This window comes from Alosa alosa, chromosome 1, assembly GCF_017589495.1.
Source record: "Alosa alosa isolate M-15738 ecotype Scorff River chromosome 1, AALO_Geno_1.1, whole genome shotgun sequence".
In the NCBI taxonomy this organism is placed as follows: Eukaryota; Metazoa; Chordata; class Actinopteri; order Clupeiformes; family Clupeidae; genus Alosa; species Alosa alosa.
The window spans coordinates 19,836,489-19,862,954 of record NC_063189.1 but is presented as its reverse complement, the minus strand read 5'-3'; the positions used below and the strand labels follow the sequence as shown (position 1 = coordinate 19,862,954).

The following is a 26,466-nucleotide window of genomic DNA, read 5'->3' as shown; positions in this document are numbered from 1 at the left end:
ATTTCCCTCACCAATGAGCACTATGTAGAGGTCGTTATAAATATCAAAAGGATCTCATAAACCTAGGTTTTTCTATTTAGGATGAATCACCCCTGAGCCTCTTCGCTTTGGGTTTCTTTTCATCCAAAGACTACTACTACCAAATAGCCCTCCTAGTAGTTTTCTTATTTAGGATGAATCACCCCTGAGCCTCTTCGCTTTGGGTTTCTTTTCATCCAAAGACTACTACTACCAAATAGCCCTCCTAGTAGTTTTCTTATTTAGGATGAATCACCCCTGAGCCTCTTCGCTTTGGGTTTCTTTTCATCCAAAGACTACTACTACAAAATAGCCTCGACTCCCTCCGGAAGAGATTTTTTAATTTTAATTTTATTTTACTCACCGAACGTTCGCCTTTTTGCTTGATCACTGGTTCTCGCTCTGACGTCTCAGGAGAATTCCCTTTCAGTAGGATCCCGTCACCGGGGGTCAGAAGATCAGCCATCTCGCCTTGCTGTCTCAGACAACCAAGGGCTTTCAGGATTCCAAATCCAAGGTCCCAGACCTCACCGTGTACAGTTTTTCAGAAAGCTCGTTCTGACCCCAGATGTTGGGATCCCGGGACCTCTCGCAATTCTGTTAGGTAAATCAATTCGGAATCAAGAAGATGAGACAGGAGCCAGTGATCAAAAATCATCCAATTATATTGAATCTTTGCAAACCCAGCACAGCTGGTTGAAACAAAGAGTTTTACATTAGAGTGCTTATACTTAAGTGGCTACATAAGTCAAGCGTAACTACAGTACACCTAAAGTCATACAACTCAAGTGTGACTACTCAGTCACTTTAATCAAATGTTGGTGGTTTGTTACCTTACTTGTTGTTGTGAGCAGATCTCTCATATATTAGAATCTCAGGCTTCTCTGAGTATATCTTATTTTAGGGCTAGGGCCTGAATCACCAGGGGAAGAAAAGATAAGATGGCCTGAAGCAACCTAACAGCCCTGGTCTGCATGTAAGTCTCTGGTTTACCCGTTGCTGCGTGTTCAGCTCCCTTACGGGTGTTTCCAGAGGCCCATCCCCAGAACCAGGACTATAAGATCACCCCCCTCCATTTTGTTCCAAAGGAAAAAACACTTAGGACTGTAGAAATTATTAAATAACAATTGTAATTCAGTGGCACATACTTTTCCAAAACTGGCAAATCTAACAAGAATATCAACCAAGACATGTCTCTTTTAGCATTGACAGGAAAACAAACACTCTTGACTGTATTAATATGTTACGCTATCAACATCAAAGCGTCATTTTTAAATGAGAATTTGAGACTCCTTCAAATTGGTCGAACTTAGATATAAAATATCTTTAACTTCATAATTCAAGTGTAATAGACGTCTTTTCTCTTCTCCACTCTCTCTCTCTCTCTCTCTCTCTTTTACACTGGCTCCCTGACCTTCAAGTGCAGAGATAACAACCACTCATATACACACAGCTAAGTCAGAGAAGATCTGTACCTTATGGTTAAGTGTGTTAGTGTTTACCGTACCAGTAAGAGTGCCCTCAATGGTGACCACAGAATATCCTTTACCTTTGTGGAAAGGAACAACTCAACAGGAGAGAAGGAATTAGACTTCAAACACTTAACAAAATCTTGGCTTTAGTTTAGTTGACAATAGTTCAGTAAATCAAACAAGTTTGAATCCCAAGCAAAAAACCCAAAAATAATTATCTTATTGAGAGGAAGCAAAAAAAACAAAAAAAACAATTCAATATAGTTAACAGTCAGATGTATCTTTCTTATGCGTATTCTCAGTTACAGTCTGTAACAGAAATGTGACCTTCATGCATATCAGCTGGCCAACACACACACACTCTCACTCAGGCCTCGTGTCGACTGACAGGAGAGAAGACAAAGACAAAACGAACTCAGTCTTTAGTTGCAACACATAACATGTAGCCTATACTTTTAGACGGATTCTTTCTCCTAAATATTTGTGGTATATTTGATTGGCTGACACACAATGTTAGCAGCACTGGGATGTTTTGAATAGGCGTCCCCACCTTTATCTTAGTTTGGCCCAACTAATGCTGATGACCATGTGTGGCTGCCACAGACAGACAAAGCTGCCAAGTAAGTTAACTTTCCCTTAACAACGCAGATGAGGCGGATGTTTTCTTAGATTCAAATAGCTTTGCAGCTCCGAACAAACTATGCCAAATAGTAGTTCAAGCAGAGACAGGTTGACACTCAGACATGTTAGTATCAGAGAGTACCTTTAGCAGATAATTGCAAAGCACACATACACATAACCCATAGGTCAGAAACATACATAGACATACATGTTGAGACATAAACTGACTCATGTTCCTGATTGGTTACCGTAAAGTGACTGGTCTCAAAATTTGACAGATTGTCCAATTTAGCAAACTCAGTGAATGTGATCTCTCGCCCAGACCTGTAATCAAAACATCTGTAACTCTCAGGAGATTCGTTGACTTAGATCGGTTTTGTGTGCGCACACAATCTGTTCCTTGTTTCGGGGCAAAATGCCCAATTCTGTCAAGGGCCTAGATCGCTTACAGCTGACCGACCAGCGTTGCTGCAGCGTATCACCCATACAACAGTAATCTTGCTCAACTCCCTCTCCCTTGTTGTCCAGCAAGGGCCTAGATAGCTTACAGCTGACCGACCAGCGTTGCTGCAGCGTATCACCCATACAACAGTAATCTTGCTCAACTCCCTCTCCCTTGTTGTCCAGCAAGGGCCTAGATAGCTTACAGCTGACCGACCAGCGTTGCTGCAGCGCATCACCCAACGTGGACTGTAGCACTTTAAAGGAACAAAACGTACTACTTACCGAGAGCGCGTCTTTCCAGCGGGCTGAGGGATCACACACAGTAAGTTTGGTAAAAAGAACAATCCTTAATTCAATAGATCAATATAATCCTTATCAATCTCGGTAGGACCTCCATTAACTGATGGTAATTTTGATACCATAGATTTAATAGAGACCCAGTCAGACCAATAGTATGAGAAATCAGGAACAGAGTTGATTTACAATGATGCGCATCAAGGGAGAGACAGCATGACTTCACCTAAAGATCCATCAGCTGCTCTAACTAGACAAGGAAATAGTTAGGGTTTAAGTATCCTTCCAGGCTGACGGGAGATGGCGTTGGTCATCCCATCTCACGTGGACTACACTGAATCAGACCCTGATTAGTGGCAGCCTGGCAATCCGGAGCAGATAGCTACAGACGCAGCCATGCAGAACAGTGAAACACTGCAAAGTCATAATATTCCTGCTTATCTCTAAACACAGTCACACAGAGATATACACAGGGACAGTACAGATATCATACAGTCATTACATAGAATCATACTTTTAGTATCAAAGTGACCCACTAATGAGAAATGCAAAACATTAAACCACATATTGGAATATTGGACATAATGTTCTATTCCACTTTCTCTCAACTGCCATCTTATGCAGAAAAAGGATGCATTGTTCAAACTATAAAGAGTGCAGGTTGTATAGCAATTTAAAAATCCAACATAAATACAAGTACACACACACACACACACACACACACACACATAAGATTAACCTTTCAGGCCATCTTCATCAGTGGAGGTATCCTTAGGAAGAGCCTGATCGAGGGCTGAGAAATTTAAGCAAAGCACCTTGAGGGAGAAAGAAAAGATATGTTAGCATTTCCATATTTTGATATTTAGAAGGGATGCAGCTGCTTTCACAACTACCAATGCTTACTGTAAAAACATCCCAAGCTAATGTTATACATTGACCTAGGCCTACTTGTAGCTTAACATAGCATTTAAGCATTCTGCTGTTTGAGAATTAGACAGACGCACCTGATGCTTTAAAGACAGTAATCTTTAAAGACAGCTGGCGTGCATGAATACTACTAGACATGAATGTTCCAGTCTGCTTTGATGAACAGAATTTATCGTGTGGTTTTCCTAATAGTACAGCGGGTAACCATGAAAATTGTGCACTTTTTGAAAGAAACATGAAACTTCTACCATAGTTAGGTTATACCATGAGGTTTATTTTCAGATTGTGAGGGAAGTCAAATTTGACCTCTGAGGCCCGGGAGAGGTCAAATCCAAGATGGCCGCCAATTATATTCAAAAGTGCCTCACGTTGGAACCAAACACAGTAGAAAAACACTTAAGGTGTTATTTCCCACTAACTTTTGGGTGCCTATCCTGTATCTGATAACTTTGAAACCACCAGAGTTCAAGAAAATGCATTTATGTAAAGGTCAAGGTAAACAAAACATCAAAATATTCATTTTTTATGTATCCCAATTCATTTCTTTGTTGTCGCTGTATTATTCAGTTATTAGTTGTTATTTCATGAGATTTGTGGCTAATTTCATTTCTTCACAGCACAGAATTATCCACAGGTGACCCCCCTAGACCATTTTCACAGACCACGTGCAATACCACCGCTGGTTGAAAAAAAGCCTGCTTTAGAGAGTTGTTGCTACAGGCCACAGTACGCACAATGTAGAGAGCACTTCAACCGACATATTCTAACAGGTAAACAGATTGACTATGAACAAACAATATTATTACATAATTACATAATATTATTCATGTTGCAAATTAATTTAACCTTAGCCAGGAAGGAGATTTCCTTGGTAGTTAGCTTTTGAGGTAAAAATCATGGACATTGATCAAAATAATTATCCTAGCTAAACTAGAAGATAGTCTGGAACATTTATGTGAGCTGAAGCTAGTTTAATGATTGAACAGAGTATATTGTAGATATGTCAGCTTGGTAATGTGAAATTTGTTATGGCTGATATAGGTAATGTTAACAGAGTAGCCTAGTTAAAGGGACACCAGGTAACGTTTTCGTGTTAGTTACTCATCTGTATATGGTTAAATGACTCATTACAGAGCGACTGAAGACTCTCTCACCCGCCCCTATTGCCTGAAGGAAGAATATCCCGCTTGCAAGTTCAGTGTATCCTACCCGCCGACCGAAGCAGGCAGGCTAACGAAACGCTAAAGATTGTTGCAAACGTGTGTATGGCAGAGCCAGCGAAGAAGCAGCGCAAAGAAAAGGAAAAGAGCTTCAGACCGAGCGAGGGGGAGTTTCGTAGAGAAAAAGCAGCAGGCTTGCCTGGTGTCCCTTTAAATAGCCGGTCAACTGGGCTTGAACACATTTGTAGCTAGCATGTTAATATAAGGCTGTGTCTTTAATTACTACTTAATTAATTACTTCTTACTGTTAAGACTATCAATTGGGAGATTGTTAGGGCAGGTTTTGTGGTGGACTGATGCTCAATGTTTGTACCATCAAGTACCATGTTGATGAAGGCCAAGAGATGGTGGCACAGCCCTCTGCTGGCAGTTTTCTTTGAATGACCCGTCAAAAGAGAAAGATGAATTAAGGATCTCTTTGCGCACTACTTGTGCTGCTCGCATTAAGTGCATGGCATCACTGTCAGTTTGACAGGCTATCATGAGAGCTGGTCCAATGTCCTTCTCAAAACTCAGGAGTGTGTGTGTCTCTTCCGCGTAAATGTGCCCTCAGATGTGGAAGCTCAGAAAGCAGTCGTTCTTTCAGTCTGGTGGTGTGAATCCGTTCACCTACAGAATAATTACAGTGGTATGGCATGTGGTCTGTGAAAATGGTCTAGGGGGGTCACCTGTGGATAATTCTGTGCTGTGAAGAAATAAAATTAGCCACACATCTCATGAAATAACAACTAATAACTGAATAATACAGGGACATAAAAAATGAATATTTTGATGTTTTGTTTACCTTGACCTTTACATAAATGCATTTTCTTGAACTCTGGTGGTTTCAAAGTTATCAGATACAGAATGGGCACCCTAAAGTTAGTGGGAAATGACACCTTAAGTGTTTTTCTACTGTGTTTGGTTCCAACGTGAGGCACTTTTGAATATTATTGGCGGCCATCTTGGATTTGACCTCTCCCGGGCCTCAGAGGTCAAATTTGACTTCCCTCCAAATCTGAAAATAAACCTTATGGTATAACCTAACTATGGTAGAAGTTTCATGTTTCTTTCAAAAAGTGCACAATTCCCCTTGATTTGAGGGCTTAACCGCTGTACTATAACCCCCATTTGGTAAATAGATTATCACCGTCGAATAGTTAGTATAGCAGAGAAGCTATGCCACTTTCATCAAAACCTATTACAAAGCTATAGCAATGTTATGTCATTAAATACGATAAACAGTAATTCTGGAACAGATCTGCGTCTTCCTTATCCCGTTAATAAACATATTACAGTATGTAACCATATTCCGTCCGTTCGAGAAAAAAAAGTTGCGCTAACTGTTCTAATTTGTTGTAAGCAGCATGGGCTGTCAGGCAGGTAATTAACATAAACATTTTTTGCTAGGCTAGCCTTCCTGCTGCGACATTACACCATTTGTACAAGACAAGTAGAGCTATTTTATCCAGTGTAATTTATTACTTACCACTATCTTGTTTTTTCTTGTCATCCTCTTCCTTTCTCTTCTGGCTTCCGGACGCATAACTCCGCTTCATTATGACTGCCGAGGTTTTATATTTTCGCTGCAGCAGCAGAGACCACAAACCTGGCTGGCTGGCTGCTGTCAGCGACTACTGAGGGGGCCCCCTTGAGGGGGATCCCGGTAATGCCGGTAACAGTGTCGTTGCACTTTACTGCATTGACTATCAAAGGGACTATCACAGTTTGTCGTTGCATTTTATTTTTAGCCAGTCGTTGTCTTGGGGCCCCTGGCCAGCTCGGGGCCCCAAGCAATTGATTGGTTTGCTTGCCTTCTAGCGACGGGCCTGCTTTGCTGTTAGGTCCTTATCACGGAGTTACAGGCGATAAATGCGATGGTCAAAAGTAGCCTAAACGTCATAGCGGTTTATTTTTATTTTTTCCATTTATTTTAACTAATGACATAGAAGACATTCCCAATTGCATCCACATATCGTAATGCACTATGCAAAAAGTGATTTACACTCGTAGCCGAACACAGTGAGATGCAAGCCTTCCAATCCACTCAGAAATGTAATTAGGCTACTCTCACGTCCTTAAAGGGGCAGGCAGTCAATTAGACGTACACCACCAATGTAACGACATTAAACAGAAGTGTAGTCAAATATTTTACATCAATATGAAATTACTAGATACTTACTTGGCTATTAGTAATTATGCAGGCCACAGACTATGAATTATTAAAAAGATATGAACTTAATATGAATTACAAAATATATTAATGTATTGAAACATATGACATGATGCCATCTCTTTAGGTGACTGTCTTTTTTGGACAGTTCTACGAAAGGTTATACTGCTTTGTGAATTACCTCAGTCAAAGCATTTTCACAAATAAAGTAGGCCTACTTTGATTTTCTGTAGTCCTTACTGTTTACCTTTGATTATACTTTTTTAATAAGCATCAAGATTATCAGTGTGATTTTGGTCTTACTAACCTTAATTGCCCCTAAATTTAAAAGAAAAAAAATCGCAACTATTTTCACATCCTCCCGCAATTTCTCCACAAGAAACAGCTAAAAACACCGCAACTTCCATCCAGGCATTTTAGGTCGAAACAGTCTCAAAAAACCTCGTGAAATCCTGGAGGGACTGATTTTTTTACCTATCCCTTACTGCCACTGGGAAAAAAAAAATAAAAAAAATTCCCTACCGACCCATGGCCTCAACTGACAACCAATAGGAACCAAACCTTTTTTTATTTTTTTATGCCTTAGCTCGCTGTAATCCATCTAGCTAAAAGCCACCTCCGTCATATGCTACAATGTTACTATGTTCTGAAAGTCTGCATTTTACAGCTTGGATGCAACCAGAGCCATAGAAAAAGATGCAACGTGATAGTTCATTTAAACTTCACGAGTTCAGCGAATTATTATACAAGTGTGATACGGCCAACAAAATGGATCTAGGCTACTTCATAGGTGTGCAAATAACATACGGTTAATGGTCGTTCTAAATTACGTAGGACAATGGGAAATTCAACCAAGCAGTGTAATAACTGTAAATATTGTTCTATTGTAGGCATATTTAAAGTTGGTTTTTCAAGAAAAATCACTACTCACTACTATCTTGCTTCATGTCCCTTCATTTGTCAAAAATGTTTTTTAACCTGACATATACACTTTAAGATGGATTAAAACAGTCAAATGCATGATAGGCTATTTTGCCACCAGTGGATCCAAGAGTATAGTTTTTTTTGTTTCATTGAAAAGGAGATCTGAAAATACCTGCTGCAAGCGAGTGAAACTATTATTCATCAAAAGACATTACAATATTATTATTATTATTATTACTAATAATAATAATAATTAGTTTATTCCAAGCTACAGCTGCCTCGTAAAAAAGCCCCTATCCAAACTGTAGGCCTACACCAGCCCAGTATGTGGCAGTATAGAAACTGATTTTAAGCGCTTAGGTTATGCAGATGCAGAAGAAACATTTGTCAAATAGGCCTACGCTTTGATTATTTACTGAATTTACTGACTGTAGCCACTTTTGTGGTGTGGGTTTTCTAAGGAGGACACTTTCTGATCTCTTACACTCCAATTTTACTCCAAAGAAAAGATCTGTGAAAGGTTAAGATGCTAAACGCTGAGCTTCTTCAGGAGCAGGTCGCATCAGTGATGGCGATTCTGTCCAAAACAGCAGTCGCGGAGATCTGTAAAGTCATAGACAACGGTTTTGCTGAAGTGATGCTGGAGGTGGGTCTCATGAGACAAAGTGAATTAGAAAGCGTGCGAACCAAAGTTCGCAGTCTGACAGGCGAATCGAGAGCCAAGACAGCATATTTGGAATGGAGCAACGTTAACGATACACCTCCTCCTCGGCGGTCAGTCGCTGTTCAGGTCTCTGAACAAGGTGAGGACTTGGATAAAGAAGCGGTCTAACATTTTGAATTCTTGGGCATTGCAATAATCCTCTTCACCTTGATATGCTGTCTAAAGTTCACTGTTCATAGTTTGTGAAAGTCAAGTCTGCTTTGCGTCGGGGGTAGGCTACTCTAGGCTAGCTGTTTGTCCTGTCGGGACTTATTTTCCTAGGCTATACTGGCGGAATTGTCTTTAGATGTTTCGAAACTTTGGCTCTTTTTAGGCCCAATCAGGAATAAGTTACAAAGGCTTCACAAAGTATTCGCCCATCCCCCAAACTAAAGTTTGCATGACTTTGATATACTGATTCACTTATATTACCAGATTCTACATGTTCTGTTCATCCACAGAGGCAGTAGAGTGCAGCACATTGGTGGACTCGCAAGCACAAGAGGCTGTTATGCAGCTGATTATTAAAGTTGAAGGAGGGGATGAACATGGAACCCAGGAGACGTCCCAGTCAGATACCTCCACTGAACCACATCTGGGACACGACTGGGCTGATCAGCTTCATGCCCCTGCAGCCGTAGGCCCAATCAAAAGAGAGGAGGACGGGCAGAGTGTGGAGTACGCCCATGGAGACTCTACTTCTCCTTTCACACATACACACCTCACACACTCTCAGGACTCTGGGCTCACACACACTCAGGAGCCTGTGGGATTTGGGGAGCTGGAGCTGAAGGATGAGCAGGAGGAGGAGGAAGATCAAAAACGTCATGCAATCCCATCATGCCCTTCTCCAATCCCAGCATTCTCCTCTCCCCCTGATTTACTGCTGCCATTGTCCTCCAGCACATCCACTGAAACTCCCTCTTCCTCTCTCACACTGGCCCCCTGTCTCTTTGTCGTCACAACAACTGAAGCCACGGCAACCGCCGAAACGCCAACACTGGCATCGGTGTCGCCACATCTCCTCCACTGCTCGTCCTGCCCCAAGAGCTTCTGGCAGAAGGCAGCGCTGAAGCGTCACGAGATCTCCCATTCGGACGTCAGACAGTTTGGCTGCGACGTCTGCGGCAAGAGGTTCAAGATGCGTGCCAACCTGCAGCAGCACAAGGTCCTGCACAGCGGCCACAAACCCTTCGCCTGCCGCTACTGCGGGAAATGCTTCACCCACCCGTCTAACATGAAGACACACCAGCGCATCCACACAGGAGAGAGGCCCTACCAGTGCTCGGCATGCGGGCAGACCTTCAACCAGCACACCAGCCTCACTCGGCACCAGAGGAGGCACCACGAGAGGCCTCACAACAAGAACACGGCCCAAGGACTCGACGACCGGCCCTTAGCCTGCCATCATTGCAACCAGCGCTTCACCAATGCGTCCAGCCTGAAAAAGCACCAGCGCGTCCACACAGGAGAGAGGCCCTACCAGTGCTCTGTGTGCGGCCGGACCTTCACCCAGCATGGCCACCTCACAAGGCACCAGAAGAGGCTACACAGCGGGAACACAGCCATCTGAGTGTTTACTGTATGTGTGTGTGTGTGTTTGTTTGTCCTTTTATTTTGTTTGGTTGCTCAGATTTACTATGCACAGCTTGGGCACAAACAAACAAATACACACATATCCTCAGGATGTTGACTGTTGACTGATATTTAGCAGACACTTAAAGCGGCACGGCAGGAATCAAACCTGGATTGACCGATTGTTAGTTGATAACGTTACCTCTGCTCCACCACGCCCGCTACAAAACTTTCACTTGAAGTAGAATCAATGTAGCAATAAATATGTGATGTGAAGATAAGGCTTTTCAAACTAATTTTGGCAGAATGCAGATGCTAATATACACCTCTTTTTATTTCCTTTAAAGCACAAGTAAAACACTATGCCATATTTTTACTTTAAAATAAAGGCTTCAAACTCATTTTGATGCTACAATGACTTATAATATGGAGAAATAAATCTCTAACATTGCCAATTAATGCACACCTGGAATGCTTGATATTACATTATGTAACGTTGTTGATCGGGGAGGATCATGATCCATTTTGTAATTTTATGACAAACTGGGGACTAATATATAAATGGCATTGAGTGTATTACATTTTTCCATGATGTTGCTTTAAGAATGAACCATTTCCTGTTATTGTGATGACCTATCTTTTGCAGATACAGGTACATTTCCTTTCATTCTACCCTAAATGCATAAGAAATGGATATTCACTCATGATAACGAAGAAATATCATTTCAACTTGGTGTAGATGTAAAATATGCAATTTTACATGACATTTTCAAAACAAAAGTAGGTCTCGTCATATCTGAACAGATCTTTAGTAGCTGATATAGTCTTGCTGATTTATCTGCCAGAAATGTTCATATACAATGCCGATAATACATTTCTTAAGCTTCTGCAGATGTCTATGTCACACTGATAATATTGTGCATGCTTAGCTAAAATGTAACTCCTTAAGGTAAAACATGATTATAAAACTAGAGCACAAGATGGTTACTAACAGCCTTGGTCCAGGCTGGTGGGCGGCTAGAACTAGCTTGACCAGAGTGGGAACATTTCTGAATGCTGGGTAGTGTGACATGTAATGATCCCTATTTTACACAAACATAATCTGAATCAAATCAAAACATAGACTGTCCTTTTCTCACATGCATCTAGTTCTTTGTTACAGATAGATGTTACCTTCCCATAAAGAATAAACCCTCTCACCCTCACTTAGCTCGTCTTTTTGAGGTTGTGAGTACAACAGGGCAGAGATGAAAAGAGCAACATCAACACAAACAATGACTTTATTAAGACTTGACAAGGCAAATTACAGTATGATGGAACAGTCAATTCAGCCTTCTTGGCACTGTTAAATAAAAGAACATCTTTAAAGAGGTTTCCAGCCTGCTTCTTACAGCAGCTTGCCACAGTCATCTGTTACAGTCTCCTAGTGTCACTGACACAGAAGAGTACATTTAGAAATGTATAAACTTTACAGAACCTGGAAGTATTTACTGTGGTCATCCCAGATATGTTTTGTCCTTAAATTCAACTAGACACACAACTTTAATTCTCCCTCTAAAGAGACACACACACACACACACACAAAACTTTAATTCTCCCTCCAAAGAGACAGACACACACACACGCACCTTTACATCCTTTGCCAGGACATAAAGTTGAAAATATTATCCCAGAAGGAAGTCATAGGGCTCTTCTATTAGGTAAACGTACCACTTCCTCTGAGTTTCCTTACCCAGGTTTGTCACTTACCCATGTACTTAATAGACGGACATGCCCGGCCAGGCCACAGGCGCATGTGTTCCAAATGGATCAGTTGCAGAATGCAACAATAACCACTGCAGACACCCCTAACAAACAACAAAATAAGGGCTGAATATGGGGTGGCTGACTGGACTCGGTCCCATCTCTGCAGGGTTGGTCCCAGGAGTATGGTCTTGCTTGACAGGGCACACTATACACCAGGTGTATGCCAGCCTGTTTCTCGTCGGAGAACACTATTCACCAGGTGTATGCCAGTTTGTTGCAGAACTGGGCACATTATTCACCAGGCATATGCCAGCCTGTTTGTCGTCAGAGAACACTATTCACCAGGCGTATGCCAGTCTGTTGAAAAGTTTGGCACATCATTCACCCAGTGTATGCCAGTCTGTTTCTCTGCGGGGAACACTCTTCACCAGGCGTATGCCAGCCTGTTTCCAGGCGGGGCACACTGGTGGCGGTTGCGTGCGCTGGAGGTGGCGAAGGCGAGTGAGCAGCTGGGGCAGCGGTAGGGCCTCTCCCCCGTGTGTGTGCGCTGGTGCCCCTTCAGGCTGCTCTTCTGGGTGAAGCGGCGCCCGCAGAGGGGGCAGCCGTAGGGACGTTCTCCCGTGTGGATGCGCTGGTGCCGGTCCAGGTGGCTCAGCCGGTCGAAGCTCTTCCCGCAGTGCGTGCACGGGAAGCGACGCTTGTCCCGAGGAGACGACAGCAATGACGGCGACACCTGATCAGTTGCCAGCGACGACGAGGGTTGGACCGATTGGTGGGTCGGGCTCCCCTCCGGGTCTCCGGCTGCTCTCACAACAAAGGTGTGCGTGTGTAGTGGTGACATAGCGTCCTGTTGAGCTGTGGCGTGTGTAGTGATGGAAGCCTCGGGATTGGCCAGCGAGTCCAAAAGCGGGTGTGTCAGGGGACAGGCTTCCTCTTCTTGCTTGATGTGTGCGGGACGTCCTGGGTCGGGCCAGGAGGGCGGTACTGATGGCAGGCCCAGCTGCATGGACACATCTGCCTCTGGCCCATTAGAATTTGCACAGTATGATTCAACCCCTCTATTTGCCCACATTTGGGGGTCACTCTCTTCTACTGCCCCAAACTCCAGTTCTGATACCCCAGACTCCTCCATCTGCCCCAGGTCTCCTGTTCTGTACGCACACTCTACTGCCCCCTGGTGGATGCTCTGATCCTCCTCCTCCTCCTCCTCCTCCTCCTCCTCCCGCTCAGCCTTCAGCTCCAGCTGCAGCTCTCCAAACCCCATAGGCTCCTGAGTGTGTGTGAGCGCAGAGGTCGAGTCCTGAGCGTGTGTGAGCGTAGAGGCCAAGTCCTGAGCGTGTGTGAGAGCAGAGGTAGTCGTAGTTGAGTCCTGGATGTGCGTCAGATGCTGCGTGTGAGCGCGGCGATGCAAGTTAGCCTCATGGTTAAGTAAGTCATTAACGTTAAGATCATCTGACTGGGTGAGGTGATGCGGGTCACCGTCCTGAGTGTGTGTGAGCTGCATCTCCACCGCCCCTCTCGGCCTCTCGACCTGTCCCCCAAGTTGAGTCCTCCCGTGTGGCTGCTGCCGAGGCTTATGTGTCTCAACTCGGGCCGTCTCAGTGAGATGCGCGTCGCGTTCGTGGGTGTGTGTGAAGAGCATGTGGCTGTCTCCCGTGAGTGTGGCATCTGTGTTGTCCTCGGACTGTGTGGGCAGGTGTGTGCTGTTTTCCGCTGGGGTTGCGTACTGGGAGTCCCAGTCTTCCTCAGAAAGCCGGCGCTCCAGGACAGGAGTGCTGTCCGACACATCCACGGAGAAACCTACAGAGAAACAGCAATAGACAAAACAACCAATCACTCACCAATCTTTCTCTGAGTAGAGCCCCTACACATAAAATAAAAAAATATACATAAAAATAAACTCCCATTACACTTACTAAGTTATTGATGCTTCATTTTATGTGTAGGGACTCTATTCATACTACTGCAGAAGTATGGTGCTATTTTGAGAATGATAAGTGGTTTTAAGCCACTGATTAAGGATATGAACCACTCTATTAGATTAGACTGATGAGTGAGTCTGAATGACTGAATCTGAATGAGGCTATTAGATTAACAGCAGGAGGCTGCTGCCATGTGTAAGAATTGAGGTAAGAATATCCAAAAAATGAGCTACACACATCAAAAGAATGAGATTAAATAAGGGTGATGATGTCATTAAAAAAATGACAATGTACAGTGCTGCAGAGATATCAACCTGAATTAGCATGCTAAATTACTAGCCACAGCCCGACAGGTGTCATAATACCAGTTTCGGCCATGGGAGGACATCACGGACAACATAACCGCCAGCCAAACTGCAATACACGTTTCTTGGTTGTTACTCTAGGGTAGACCAACTCACTTTCTGGAGGTATACTGCCCCCATCTTTTATGAAATGTGAAGTATGAATTGATTTTTGGCAGACATTACACATGGCACCTTTAATGTGTATTTCAATAGTGGGAATTTAACGTATTAGATACTGTATATGTGTCAATAGCCAATGTAACACATAGACCATTCAACAAGTGAAGGTGAGCTGGACAGCAGCAATAACAGTAAAAGCAGTATAGGTCAAGAATTTCATGAACACATGTGAATTCTCTGTGTAGACTAGAGCTCGACCCCTATGGGATTCTAAAGATCAATAGATTGCGATATTTGAGGATTTCAAAAACCAATAAATAAATCGTACAGTATTCATTCAACACAATGCCAAAATGTTCTTTAATATTTAAAAGTTCTGATCAAGGTGGGACATTTAAATAGGCCTAACTATTTAGTATCTGAAATAATTATTCTGAATAGAGTCAGGTCTTTGTTCTTAGATCTGTGATAAACACCACCATGTACTTTATGCTTTATGATGGGTTTTTTACCGTCAACAGCATTAAACAATGAAATATTTTGTGTGATTGGAAAGGACAATTGCAAAATGTAAGATAATGTCCATACTCTCATATGACTAGCAGCTTGAACACACTGCCTGCCGTTCAGCTCCGTTGCGTGTTGGTTGTCATTTCGGCACCCATGTTAACAGGTTACAGCAGCCACAGTGCCTCCGCCATAACCACGTCTCAGACGCGGCTTCAACTGTGCTGCAACCACGACCCAGCTACAGAATAGAAGGAATGCCTACATGTATTTTTTCTGTTTCATGAGAGCGGTTCTGCGCAGAAATATATTGAGAAGAGCAGTTGATGATCATAATTTGGATTTTAAAGGGGAAGTGGAGGCTACATGTGTACTATAAAGGCGCAAAAATAGGATGACCACCAACCAGACTCTGAAAAGGAGGAAGTTGTGTCGAAAAGTGAGGACAAATTGACCAAAATGAGGACCCCAACCCACCCCTACAATTTCTGCTTATAGGCCAATTCCAGTTTGGGGGGGGGGGGGGGGGCTTGCTTACCCCCACTGATACTGATAGATTAGAAAATAGCTTATATTGGCTGATAATATCAGCACACCGATTTATCAGTCGGGCTCTAGTATAGGCCAGGGACACCCTGACCACACACTGGCATAAACACACACACGCTCACACACTGACCTTTCAACCTCTACAACTGACCTCTGTGTGTGCGCAGGTGCCCCTTCAGGCTGCTCTTCTGGGTGAAGCGGCGCCCGCAGACCGAGCAGCCGTAGGGACGTTCTCCCGTGTGAATGCGCCGGTGCCGGTCCAGATGGCTCAACCGGTCGAAGCTCTTCTCACAGTACCCACACGGGAAGCGACGCTTGCCGCGTGCCCACGGCTGCTGCTGCAATGACCTCTGGGACCTCTGACTCCCCCGCGACCTGTAGTGACCCCACAGACCACCCAGAAACCCCCTGACACCAGGGCCAGAGAGGACGCTCCTGGGCATCCCGGAAGTTTTCTCTGAGGGCAGCGCTGCCGGTGGAGGGTGTGTGTGAGAGTGTGTGTTTGCTTGTGTGTTCAGGTGCGGGAGTGAGAGCATCTTGTGTGGCCACCATCTTCGCAGACGTGGTCTCTGATGAGGAGGAGCCGGCAGCACAGCTGCCGTGGTCGCCGTGGAGACGGACACCAGGAGGGCGTCGGTGCGAGTCTGAGGGGGTGAGGGGTCATCCATAGTACGCATGTTTGCATCGTCATTGTTAGTGTCCTCATCGGCTGGCCAGCTGTGACTACGTTCTTCACCTGTCACCACAAGCTTGCTGTTCCCAATCGCTCCACCTGCTGTGCTCTCACGAGTCCCCTGATTTCCACGTTCATCCTCTCTCTCGACCTTCACCGTCACCCTGAATGAGGCGTTTTTCTCCTCCTCAGTCGGTCCTTCGCTATGGCACTCCACCTCAACACACCTGTTCTCCTCCACGCTCACACCTTTCCGCCCACAATCTGCAAGAGAAGAGAATAGTAGTCAGCATATATTAGCCTGAGTTCCTCATAAGACTTTCAATCAATTCCTGTGGCCTTGGGAGGGTCGAACACTGATCTCTGCACTATACACTATCTACAATGCTACTAACTTGCAGCTTTCGTTTTCAATCTCAGGTGTTTACAACTAAACACAAAGTCCTCTCTCTTCCCAAAATTAGACTTCAGATGCTTAGAGTAGACTGCTAAAAGAATACTGTGCACTCGAAATAAAGTTATCCTGAGGCCATGTTATGTTAGCAATACAGCAACCGAATAGGAGGAAAAGGTTATACTTTAAACAGGCTAACATATTGCACTGATGGCGAACTAACCTCGGTTGATGACAGGTTGATCGCGTAGTTGGAAATCTACCGATCGCCCATTGATACATTCTCGCACAAGAGCTCTTCGTGTTGCACGCAGCTCGTTGGAAACAACTTCCAAATTTCTCTTCAAGGCTTCGATTTCGTTCTGTCGTTGGCACGTTTCTAAACGTAAAACGACGACGGCATCCTCAACCACTTTACTGATTTCGGCCACCGCTGCCTTAGCGAGGACGTCCATAATAGATGCTATTTGAGTCTGGTAAGTACCACAGTTTGACATTTTCCAAACGATTTTGCATGAATGTATATGTCTCTTAAATAGTTTCTCCCTTATTTCCCCTAAGGGTTATAGCCGTTTCAATATTTAGTTACAAAACAACATCCATAGTGACTTGCAACGGCGATTTAGCCTACCCCCGACGTGGACCAGTGATTTTAATGGAGGGGTTGTAAACACTGATTACTTCCGGGCAGAGACTGAATTGAAAGAAATGACTGCGTCTAAACCACTCTGTCTTACACCAAATAGGTTTGTATTAACACGCCCATAAACAATCTATTATGCATCTGATTAAGTGTTCTTAGATATGTGACAGAGAATAAAGCTTAGTTGGGATCTATTTGTTATTATCTAAGTCACGTGATACGGATGTGACGATAGGCATTTCACAGTAAAAGCAGCGTAAAACAAATCAAAACTTCCAGTGAATATTGTAGGGAACCTGTCACTTCCACACTCAATACTAAATCAGAAAACATAGAACAGAATACATGTAGAAAAAGGCCTATAGGTTAGCTTACAATACTGACATCACATAGGCTATGCCACTCACATTAACCACATAGGGCTAGAAGGTTTGAGGCCTGAGAACAATGCTCATTTGGATTCACAATTTATTTTAAAAGTTAGAAGTTTATTTTGATTACAGACAAATCTCAAATGTGCAATGGTGTAGCCTGTTGTATGAGTAGTTTATGAATACAGGCCACCGGAGATGAGGCTACAATGCGGTTTGGCTATACTGAACATGAATGTGAACACAGAACATTCTGGGATGCACTAGGCTACCTCTTTCAGCTAGATGCATGCTACATACTAGTTCTGTATTGTATTTCCAATGTATTGTAATGCATTGATTTTTTTAGGGAGGTGCATTGTAGCCACCTTTGGCCCGTGGCCTAATAACACTGTAATTCCCATGTTAATCATAACTAGGCTAAAACAAATCAGATCCTATCTTTGTTGTAAAGGACAGAATGACATCGCAGATTTAGCATTATAAAAACGATTATGAGCATATTTGAATTCAATTAATGTATGTCTACTACATACAGAAGAATCTATACATGACCACAAAATAACAAAGACTGCGCAGTTATTAATAAAATAGCGCCGCTATTTGAATTCAATTAATGTACAATCTACAATACATGACCACAAGACTTCAAGGCAAGGCAAGGTCAAGGTCTTTTAATGAGTACCATTTCTCTTGTAATATGCTTCATTTATGCAATTTGGCTCCAAATGGCTTGTTTAGATGATGTCTCTCTGATGTGTACTGAACATGGACATGCCATCCCCAATGTGTCCACAGCTCTGGTGTTGACTATAACATTTATAAAGAGACTCACCTTTCTATTTAGCCTGATAGAAACACATAAAGTATGTGCCAGTTTTGAGTGTACATATTATGTGAATAATGATGATGTAACATGCATTTTCATGATTAACCTTCAGGTATTATGAAAGCTTTTAAGAGATAGTGATATTATTACAACTGAAAAACAATGGGCATATATGTGCAATATGTGTTTATGTGTACAGTCTACATATCTTACTTCATAAATTCCAATAATAAAGAGACATTATGTCAAGAAAGTCTGATTGCACTAAATGTTGTTCTACACTTTACCAATAACATGCAGTATAATATTGTAATATGAAGATGAATATTGTATTGTGATTTTAATGTTATTTATGTATACAATTTGTATATTACCACGTCCTCTCTTTGCTGTTTTCGTATATTGTACATTGTCTTTGTATGTCCACAATGAAAACATTTGTGTTCATAATAGCATCACAAGACTACTGTATACTACACTTTGTAGCAGCAGTAAGCACTGCCCCAACTGTCCCTGCTAAACCTGCTGCCCCTGTCCCAGTTGCCCCAACTGCACCACCTATTATGCCATTAGCTGCTAGCTTCATCATTATGGCATTTATAGCAACGCTGTCCAGGCCAACCGATAACATGAGATTAGCCAGTTGTACTCCAAGTCCAACTTCAACTGCTGCAGGGGCCATGGCACCCATCACTAAGGGAGCCCCCATTGCCAGCCCGACTCCTGCCCCTAATATAAGGGAGGCTGCGATAAAAGGATGACTTTGGCACCATCTGTAAATGTACTGGAACCTAGCAGATCTAGCCTCTGACAGCAGCTCAGCCACAGCCCGCTCTATCGCCAGTGAGACACGGTTGGTGAAGTGCTGGTTCTCATTGCAAGCCAGAAGGCTGCCAACCATCTCCAGCAACTGGGACACCTGACTGTGGTCTTCTGTCTCCATGTTGTTAAAGGCCAGATAGCGACCATCAAACCTCTCTACAAGCTCCCGGAGTCTCGGTTCTTGTCTGATGAAGTCCTGGATTTGAGTTCCATCCAGCAGGTCTGCATGAGTAAAGATGAGAATGATGTAGCGCCTGATGTCTTCCTGGAATAATTTCTCGATCAAGTCAATGCTACACAAGTTTTCTTCAGTGGATCCTCCGACACGCACAGTTATCAGTACTACATGGGGCCCAGGGAAGCAAAATGTAAGGCAGCGAACAATCTCACGTTCCACAACTTCCTGGGAGAGTGATGTATCAAACAGGCCTGGCGTGTCAATCAAGACCAGATCCTGCCCTTGCACAGTGGCATCCTTTCTCTGGCATTCTTCTGTCACAGAGGTCATGCTGAGGTCTGAGCGGAAATACTCTCCCCCCAGGATGGTGTTTCCCGTGGCACTTTTCCCCGTGCCCGTTCTGCCCACAAGTACCATTCGCAATGGCCTGGCAAAGTTGGCCAGATGCAGCATTCTCTGTCTGCGCAGATTCTCAACCATCTCCAGCAGCTGGTCCACTTGGCTTCCATCTTCAGGGTCTCTGTTGTTGATGGCTACAAAGCGGTGACTGAACCTCTCTACCAGCTCCTGGATGCTCTGACTCTGTCTGGAAATGAAATCTTTGATGGACTCTCCCCTCAGCATGTCAGCATGGGTGAAGACAAGTATGGTGCAACTGGGTACTTCATTACTGAAGAGTTGCTGGATTGTGTCGATGGCCTGGCGTTCCTCTTCTGTGAGGCGCCCCAGAGGAACGATCAGCAGGACTGCATGAGGACCGGGTGAACACAGCTCAATGACATCTCTGCACTTCCTGTTCAATGGCATCCTGGGATAGCACTGTGTTGGAGAAACTGGGTGTCCACCACCATCAGATTTCTGCCTCGCACAGTGGCACGCACTCTCTCACATGCTCTGGTCACTAAGCTTGCACTGAGCTGTGAGCAGAAATACTCTCCCCCCAGGATGGTGTTTCCCGTGGCACTTTTTCCCGTGCCCGTTCTGCCCACAAGTACCATTCGCAATGGCCTGGCAAAGTTGAGCATTGCAGCTGTCTCTGTCTCGCAGATTCTCAACCATCTCCAGCAGCTGGTCCACTTGGCTTCCATCTTCAGGGTCTCTGTTGTTGATGGCTACAAAGCGGTGACTGAACCTCTCTACCAGCTCCTGGATGCTCTGACTCTGTCTGGAAATGAAATCTTTGATGGACTCTCCCCTCAGCATGTCAGCATGGGTGAAGACAAGTATGGTGCAACTGGGTACTTCATTACTGAAGAGTTGCTGGATTGTGTCGATGGCCTGGCGTTCCTCTTCTGTGAGGCGCCCCAGAGGAACGATCAGCAGGACTGCATGAGGACCGGGTGAACACAGCTCACGACATCTCTGCACTTCCTGTTCAATGGCATCCTGGGATAGCACTGTGTTGGAGAAACTGGGTGTGTCCACCACCATCAGATTTCTGCCTCGCACAGTGGCACGCACTCTCTCACATGCTCTGGTCACTAAGCTTGCACTGAGCTGTGAGCAGAAATACTCTCCCCCCAGGATGGTGTTTCCCGTGGCACTTTTTCCCGTGCCCGTTCTGCCCACAAGTACCATTCGCAATGGCCTGAGCATTCTCTGTCTGCGCAGATTCTCAACCATCTCCAGCAGCTGGTCCACTTGGCTTCCATCTTTAGGGTCTCTGTTGTTGATGGCTACAAAGCGGTGACTGAACCTCCCTACCAGCCCCTGGATGCTCTGACTCTGTCTGGAAATGAAATCTTTGATGGACTCTCCCCTCAGCATGTCAGCATGGGTGAAGACAAGTATGGTGCAACTGGGTACTTCATTACTGAAGAGTTGCTGGATTGTGTCGATGGCCTGGCGTTCCTCTTCTGTGAGAGCCCCCAGAGGAGCGATCAGCAGGACTGCATGAGGACCGGGTGAACACAGCTCGACATCTCTGCACTTCTGTTCAATGGCATCCTGGGATAGCACTGTGTTGGAGAAACTGGGTGTGTCCACCACCATCAGATTTCTGCCTCGCACAGTGGCACGCACTCTCTCACATGCTCTGGTCACTAAGCTTGCACTGAGCTGTGAGCGGAAATGCTTTCTACCCAATATGGTGTTTCCTGTTGCACTTTTGCCTGCCCCTCTTCTGCCTACCAACACCAGTCTCAGTTCAGTGTCTGAGGGGTCTGTTGATGTGGAGGAGTCAGACAACAGTGAAGTTCTCCCCATTCCTCTTCCTGGCTCCTGATTCTGGTCATTACATGGTGTCTGCTGGGCATGGTTGAGTTGAGAGACATTGGAGGATTGTGGATTTTTCTCAGCTGGGGTTTGAGTCCATCTTTGGTCCCTGGTTGTCTCACGTAGCCTCTCATCTGTAAGAAGAGATGAGAACATGAGCTAATACCATGAGGTCAAGTGTGAATACCATTTTGTGTGGCCAAAGTGAATGGCCAAAGTGAATGGGGTGCTGTGAAGCTTAAACTAATCTAGCAAGATAAACAGCCCACATGTCATTCTTGTCACATTGCTAGATGAAAAGGCAAAGAAACCTTTCAGAAAATGGTGAAATCTCACCCCTTGAATGACTCCCTCTGATATCCTCAAGCAGGACTATGTAAGTTTTGGGTTGAAATTGGTGAGCTATAATTACACTGAAAAATCTGATTAAGGTATTCTTACTTAAAATGTTTAGTTAGTATTGCTCAGTTTTTGTCTTTTGTTGATTATGTTGATTTTGCCATTTGAGATTACTTGCCTAAAATTAGTGTAATTTAATGTTGAAGTGGAAAAGTAAACATGACCGTTTAAATCAAGTAAACTACTTGAATTGCTGAAGTTTTGCTACACTGTGAAGTTAGTTAGTTAACCTTACTTACCTGTTAGTTAACCTTAAAAAAAACATGCAAACCGATTGCCTTGAAATTATAGATTAATCTGGAATAGGAATCGTAAATTGTGCAAACAAATGCTCACTTAGTGTAGTACACTAGAGTACCCTCACAAAATAATCAAGACTCTCCAAGATACTCTGATGAAGGTACCTTATCCCTTTCAGGGGCTATGCACTTGACACCATGTTTCATCCTCTGTGAAGCTTCAGTCTGAGCCACTGGCATTATATAGTAATAATAGTAATGATAATAATAGGAGTTTGAAAGAAAAATTTTATTAAATATACCAGCTGGCCTAACATTTTGACAAGTTATAAAGTGTCTTGCTGACGCTGTCCCCAGGTTTGGGGTACTGTCGCTACTGCTTAATTATTAAACCTAGATTTAAGCCTATGTCTTACATATCCGTTTAACTTGGGCAGCCGTGGCCCACTGGTTAGCACTCGGAGGGTTGCCGGTTCGAGCTCCAACCAGTGGGCCGCAGCTGAAGTGCCCTTGAGCAAGGCACCTAACCCCTCACTGCTCCCTGAGCGCCGCCGTTGTAGCAGGCAGCTCACTGCGCTGGGATTAACGTGTGCTTCACCTCACTGTGTGTTCACTGTGTGCTGTTTGTGTTTCACTAATTCACCGATTGGGTTAAATGCAGAGACCAAATTTCCCTCACGGGATCAAAAATGTATATATACTTATACTATACTTAACTTCTCAGAAGTATGATACAATGCTGTGCCATTATCCCATTGAAAAGAAAAGTGATTCATACCATCTTTGCTATGCCTTCCTCGCTGTCTTCTTTCCATTTTCTGTAAGAGTGTGTGTGTGTTTTGAGAACAAGTAGTCTAACTGGAAGAATAATTTGTTGCTGCTGCTAGTCGTATAACGACACATTCACAACCAACTGGGAAACTCAGAGAGGGTGGAGTAAAAGACAAACGAAACTTAACTCTTCCTTGGATATTTGTCAAATAAATTTTAAAGGGGCTGTGACACAACTAAGGGACTGTGGCATGTGAATAGGAAAACGAGGGCATGTCTATGGGCAGGGGATCTCCCACCCAGAGACATATGATCTGCCCCTAGACCTATTGAAAACTGTGTCAATCAGTGTGCCATTTTGGTTCTATATAGGCCTACCATTGATTCTTACAGTATACTTACTTTACTTTACTTTACTTTACTATATAGAATAGAATATAGAATATAGAATAGAATACATAACATTGCATAGGCTACAATACAGGCTATAACGGACTCACTATTAGCAGGCCTATAGGCTACAGCTGAGTGCAAATTGTCATCATCACTGTGTCTTTCCATTCATTTCAAAATGTTCTTGTAGGATTCTGCTCAAAGGGAAATTGCACATACTGACTCTTACTACTATGCAACATTGCACGTAGGCTATCTGATTTCTCAAAATGTTCTTTAAAGTGGAGAACGAATTTTGACACAATCACAAAGTGGCTAGGTAGATGCACCAAACATGACGGAAAGTTTAAAAGCGAACAATACACTCGGCATGGCTTTTTGCGCACACAATCAACAGTAGCATATGTTGACACAAGTGTCAATCCGTGTTATTTGTTTTATTTTGAGTAGGCTAAGTGTTCAACATCATTGTTCAATATAGATTTAATTTCAATCATAGCCGTAATAATATTTAGATGTTTTTTTTATGTCAGGGAGAGAACTCAGTTGGGGGTGGGGGGTTACATTGGCCTGTTTGGACAGGCCTGGCCCCCTAAGGCCCGGCCATGACGCCAACACTGCTGTGTTGAATACAGGAACTCGAGAGGAAGTTAGGAAGAAATCCTAAATGTTTTACAAAGGAGGACTATCTAGTAATAATAATAGTAATACTGCTACTACTACTACTAGTAATAATAATACCTTTTCTGAACATTTTCTTGAATGCTTCTGTCAACTCCGACATCAAGTTTTCAATATAATGAACACAGGCCTAAACAGAGGCACTCTGGCCAAAATAAACATTTTGTTTGTAAAAAGGCTCTAACACATATAAAAAATCTAGCATAGGCTATTCAACAAAATTAAGCAAATATTTCCTTCAAACAACACAACTTGTGGTCAAATCCAGTGAATGCAAGCAATTCCAATAGTTCTGAATGGAGGGTTAAAATGAACCCAACAGAACTGTATGATATTTGTCAACTGTTTTGAAAAAGGATGTGAAGATGTGTGAAAATGTTTGAAACTGATGAAAACATACTGACACATCTGCAAAAGAAAACTTTGTCTTAAAAAGGTGAGGATGAAGATCAACTGGATCTGTTTGATTTATGTTAGTTTAGGCTACTTTATGCAATACATTTTATAACGTAGGCCTAATCTTTGGACATTGGTCTGATGAGAAAAGCCATCTGTAATCAGCACTCTTGGATTGGGTTTTCCGATTGTAGTCGAACAGGTTCTTCATCAAACACTGAATGGTGCATTTTGCCTGATAAGGGTAGGTAGATTCGAGACAAACAAAGTGATAAGCAAAAAGTAAAACATTACTAAAAACCTGACCATCTCGACATCAGTAGGCTTGGGTGGAAGGAGCATTTTCTGAAACTTGAACGCTCATTTTAATCAAAAACAATGCTTTATCTGCAGGCAGCTAGGCCTATGTTGTACACAGGAACTCGAGAAGAGTTTGAAAGAAATCCTAAATGTTTTACAAAGAGGAATATCTAGAAAATGTTGAATACAGGAACTCGAGAGGAAGTTAGGAAGAAATCCTAAATGTTTTACAAAGGAGGACTATCTAGTAATAATAATAGTAATACTGCTACTACTACTACTAGTAATAATAATACCTTTTCTGAACATTTTCTTGAATGCTTCTGTCAACTCCGACATCAAGTTTTCAATATAATGAACACAGGCCTAAACAGAGGCACTCTGGCCAAAATAAACATTTTGTTTGTAAAAAGGCTCTAACACATATAAAAAATCTAGCATAGGCTATTCAACAAAATTAAGCAAATATTTCCTTCAAGCAACACAACTTGTGGTCAAATCAGTGAATGCAAGCAATTCCAATAGTTCTGAATGGAGGGTTAAAATGAACCCAACAGAACTGTATGATATTTGTCAACTGTTTTGAAAAAGGATGTGAAGATGTGTGAAAATGTTTGAAACTGATGAAAACATACTGACACATCTGCAAAAGAAAACTTTTGTCTTAAAAGGTGAGGATGAAGATCAACTGGATCTGTTTGATTTATGTTAGTTTAGGCTACTTTATGCAATACATTTTATAACGTAGGCCTAATCTTTGGACATTGGTCTGATGAGAAAGCCATCTGTAATCAGCACTCTTGGATTGGGTTTTCCGATTGTAGTCGAACAGGTTCTTCATCAAACACTGAATGGTGCATTTTGCCTGATAAGGGTAGGTAGATTCGAGACAAACAAAGTGATAAGCAAAAGTAAAACATTACTAAAAACCTGACCATCTCGACATCAGTAGGCTTGGGTGGAAGGAGCATTTTCTGAAACTTGAACGCTCATTTTAATCAAAAACAATGCTTTATCTGCAGGCAGCTAGGCCTATGTTGTACACAGGAACTCGAGAAGAGTTTGAAAGAAATCCTAAATGTTTTACAAAAGAGGAATATCTAGAAAATGCAATAGATTATTTTATGACAGGCTATATCAGCTGGCCTAACATTTTGACATGTTTTTTAAAGTGTCTCGCCGACGCCGTCCCCATGTTTGTGTTTCTGTCGCGACTGCTTTATTAGCTAGGCCTAGATTTAAGCCAATGTGTTCCACATAGGCCTATCTGTTTATCTTCTCAGAAGTATAATACTGTGCCATTGAAAATGGGAAAAATCACAAACATAAAGCCCCTTAAAATAGCCTTTTTAGCCTACATATAAATAACATCGTTATTTCATTTAGCCTATGAGGACAGAGAAGAAATAATCAAATGATTCATACCGTCTTTGTTATGCCTTTCTCGCTGTCTTCTTTCCATTTTCTGTATGTGTGTTTTTTTTTTTTTTTTTTGAGAACAATTAGGCCTAGGCTAGTGTAGCACTGGAAGAAGCAGTCGTTTGTGTGGTGCTGGTCGTATAACGACACATTCAAAAACAACTGGGAAACTCAAGAGAGGGTGGAGTAAAAGACAAACGAAA

At 43.1% G+C, this 26,466-nt stretch overlaps 3 protein-coding genes across 4 annotated transcripts; 1 reads left to right on the top strand and 2 right to left on the bottom strand.

The window, feature by feature from the left end:
• The first annotated feature begins 8,396 nt into the window (after positions 1-8,396).
• On the top strand, positions 8,397-11,237 carry LOC125291467 (zinc finger and SCAN domain-containing protein 20-like). Of its 2 annotated transcripts, none has more exons than XM_048238208.1 (2): positions 8,397-8,875; positions 9,237-11,237. In XM_048238208.1, the coding sequence occupies exons 1-2, from the start codon at positions 8,599-8,601 to the stop codon at positions 10,346-10,348; spliced, it is 1,389 nt and encodes a 462-aa protein (XP_048094165.1). In that variant the 5' UTR covers positions 8,397-8,598; the 3' UTR covers positions 10,349-11,237. The 2 variants fall into 2 exon arrangements, with proteins under 2 accessions (XP_048094165.1, XP_048094166.1); XM_048238209.1 differs by having other exon boundaries at positions 8,785-8,875; positions 9,211-11,237.
• Positions 11,238-11,612: 375 nt separating this feature from the next.
• LOC125291421 (oocyte zinc finger protein XlCOF8.4-like) lies at positions 11,613-18,184 on the bottom strand. The gene is made up of 3 exons (XM_048238173.1): positions 16,832-18,184; positions 15,693-16,478; positions 11,613-13,896 (listed from the first exon to the last, which is right to left on the bottom strand). Exons 1-3 carry the CDS (start codon positions 17,103-17,105, stop codon positions 12,521-12,523), a joined length of 2,436 nt encoding a protein of 811 aa, XP_048094130.1. The 5' UTR covers positions 17,106-18,184; the 3' UTR covers positions 11,613-12,520.
• Positions 18,185-18,281: 97 nt separating this feature from the next.
• On the bottom strand, positions 18,282-26,466 carry LOC125295585 (GTPase IMAP family member 8-like). Its single transcript, XM_048244961.1, is given in 5 exon segments — positions 18,282-20,228; positions 20,230-20,290; positions 20,292-20,459; positions 20,497-21,799; positions 26,270-26,466. Coding segments are annotated over 5 exon segments (2,883 nt in total). The 5' UTR covers positions 26,307-26,466; the 3' UTR covers positions 18,282-18,914.